At 52.6% G+C, this 1,244-nt stretch overlaps 1 protein-coding gene across 1 annotated transcript; it reads left to right on the top strand.

Moving 5' to 3' along the window:
* The first annotated feature begins 317 nt into the window (after window positions 1–317).
* On the top strand, window positions 318–1,244 carry LOC113940297 (olfactory receptor 14J1-like). Its single transcript, XM_027631422.1, has one exon. It carries the CDS (start codon window positions 318–320, stop codon window positions 1,242–1,244), a length of 927 nt encoding a protein of 308 aa, XP_027487223.1.

Here is a 1,244-nt window from a genome sequence, read left to right as displayed (position 1 = left end):
ACACTTGACTGTCTCCCTGAGGTTTCCTTCCAAGCTGTGAATTTCCCTCCAGGTTGGAAACCTGTCCCTAAACATCTCCTTGTTATGTGAAACCCCTGTACAGAAGCACAGTGATGCTATGACAGTGAAAATGCTGTTGAGTAGGGACCCAGTACTGGAGCTGAAGGAAGATCTCCTAGGAAATCAAAAGGCTGTCTGTGTGTGACATGGGGAGTGTCTGCAGAATACAGCTTTGACTTTGTTTAGATAAGTCCACGCTAACTGGCCTCTTATTGTCTTCTTCTCCTGTGTTGGAAACAAATACCCAGAGGCAGAAAATGTCCAACAGCAGCTCCATGCCCCAGTTCCTCCTCCTGGCATTTGCAGACAGGCGGGAGCTGCAGCTCCTGCACTTCTGGGTCTTCCTGGCCATCTCCCTGGCTGCCCTCCTGGCCAACGGCCTCATCCTCAGCGCCGTAGCCTGCGACCACCACCTGCACACCCCCATGGGCTTCTTCCTGCTCAACCTCTCTCTCACAGACCTGGGCTGCATCTGCACCACTGTCCCCAAAGCCATGCACAATTCACTCCAGAACACCACAACCATCTCCTACACAGGATGTGCTGCACAGGTCTTTTTCTTTTATTTCTTCATCTCAGTAGAGTTTTCCCTCCTCACCATCATGTGCTACGACCGCTACGTTGCCATCTGCAAACCCCTGCACTACGGGACCCTCCTGGGCAGCAGAGCTTGTGCCCACATGGCAGCAGCTGCCTGGGCCACTGGGTTTCTCCATACTCTACTGCACACAGCCAATACATTTTCCCTGCCCCTGTGCCAGGGCAATGCCCTGGGCCAGTTCTTCTGTGAAATCCCTGCCATCCACAAGCTCTCCTGCTCACACTCAGGCTACCTCAGGGAAATATGGCTCATTGTGGTAAGTGTCTGTTTAGTGTTCTGTTGTTTCATTTTCATTGTTTTCTCCTATGTGCAGATCTTCAGGGTTGTGCTGAGGATCTCCTCTCAGCAGGGAAGGCACAAAGCCTTTTCCACGTGCCTCCCTCACCTGGCCGTGGTCTCCCTGTTTGTCACCACTGCCACATTTTCCGACCTGAAGCCCCCCTCCATCTCCTCCCCATCCCTGGACCTTGTGGTGGCAGTTCTGTACTCACTATTACCTCCATCACTGAACCCCCTCATCTACAGCCTCAGGAATCAGGAGCTCAAGGATGCCCTGAGAAAAATGATGACCGGATGCTTTTGA

Source organism: Corapipo altera, unplaced genomic scaffold, assembly GCF_003945725.1.
Source record: "Corapipo altera isolate COAL_440 unplaced genomic scaffold, ASM394572v1 61414, whole genome shotgun sequence".
Classification (NCBI taxonomy): domain Eukaryota; kingdom Metazoa; phylum Chordata; class Aves; order Passeriformes; family Pipridae; genus Corapipo; species Corapipo altera.
The sequence above is the reverse complement of the archived record's forward strand: the minus strand, read 5'-3'. Positions and strand labels throughout refer to the sequence as shown.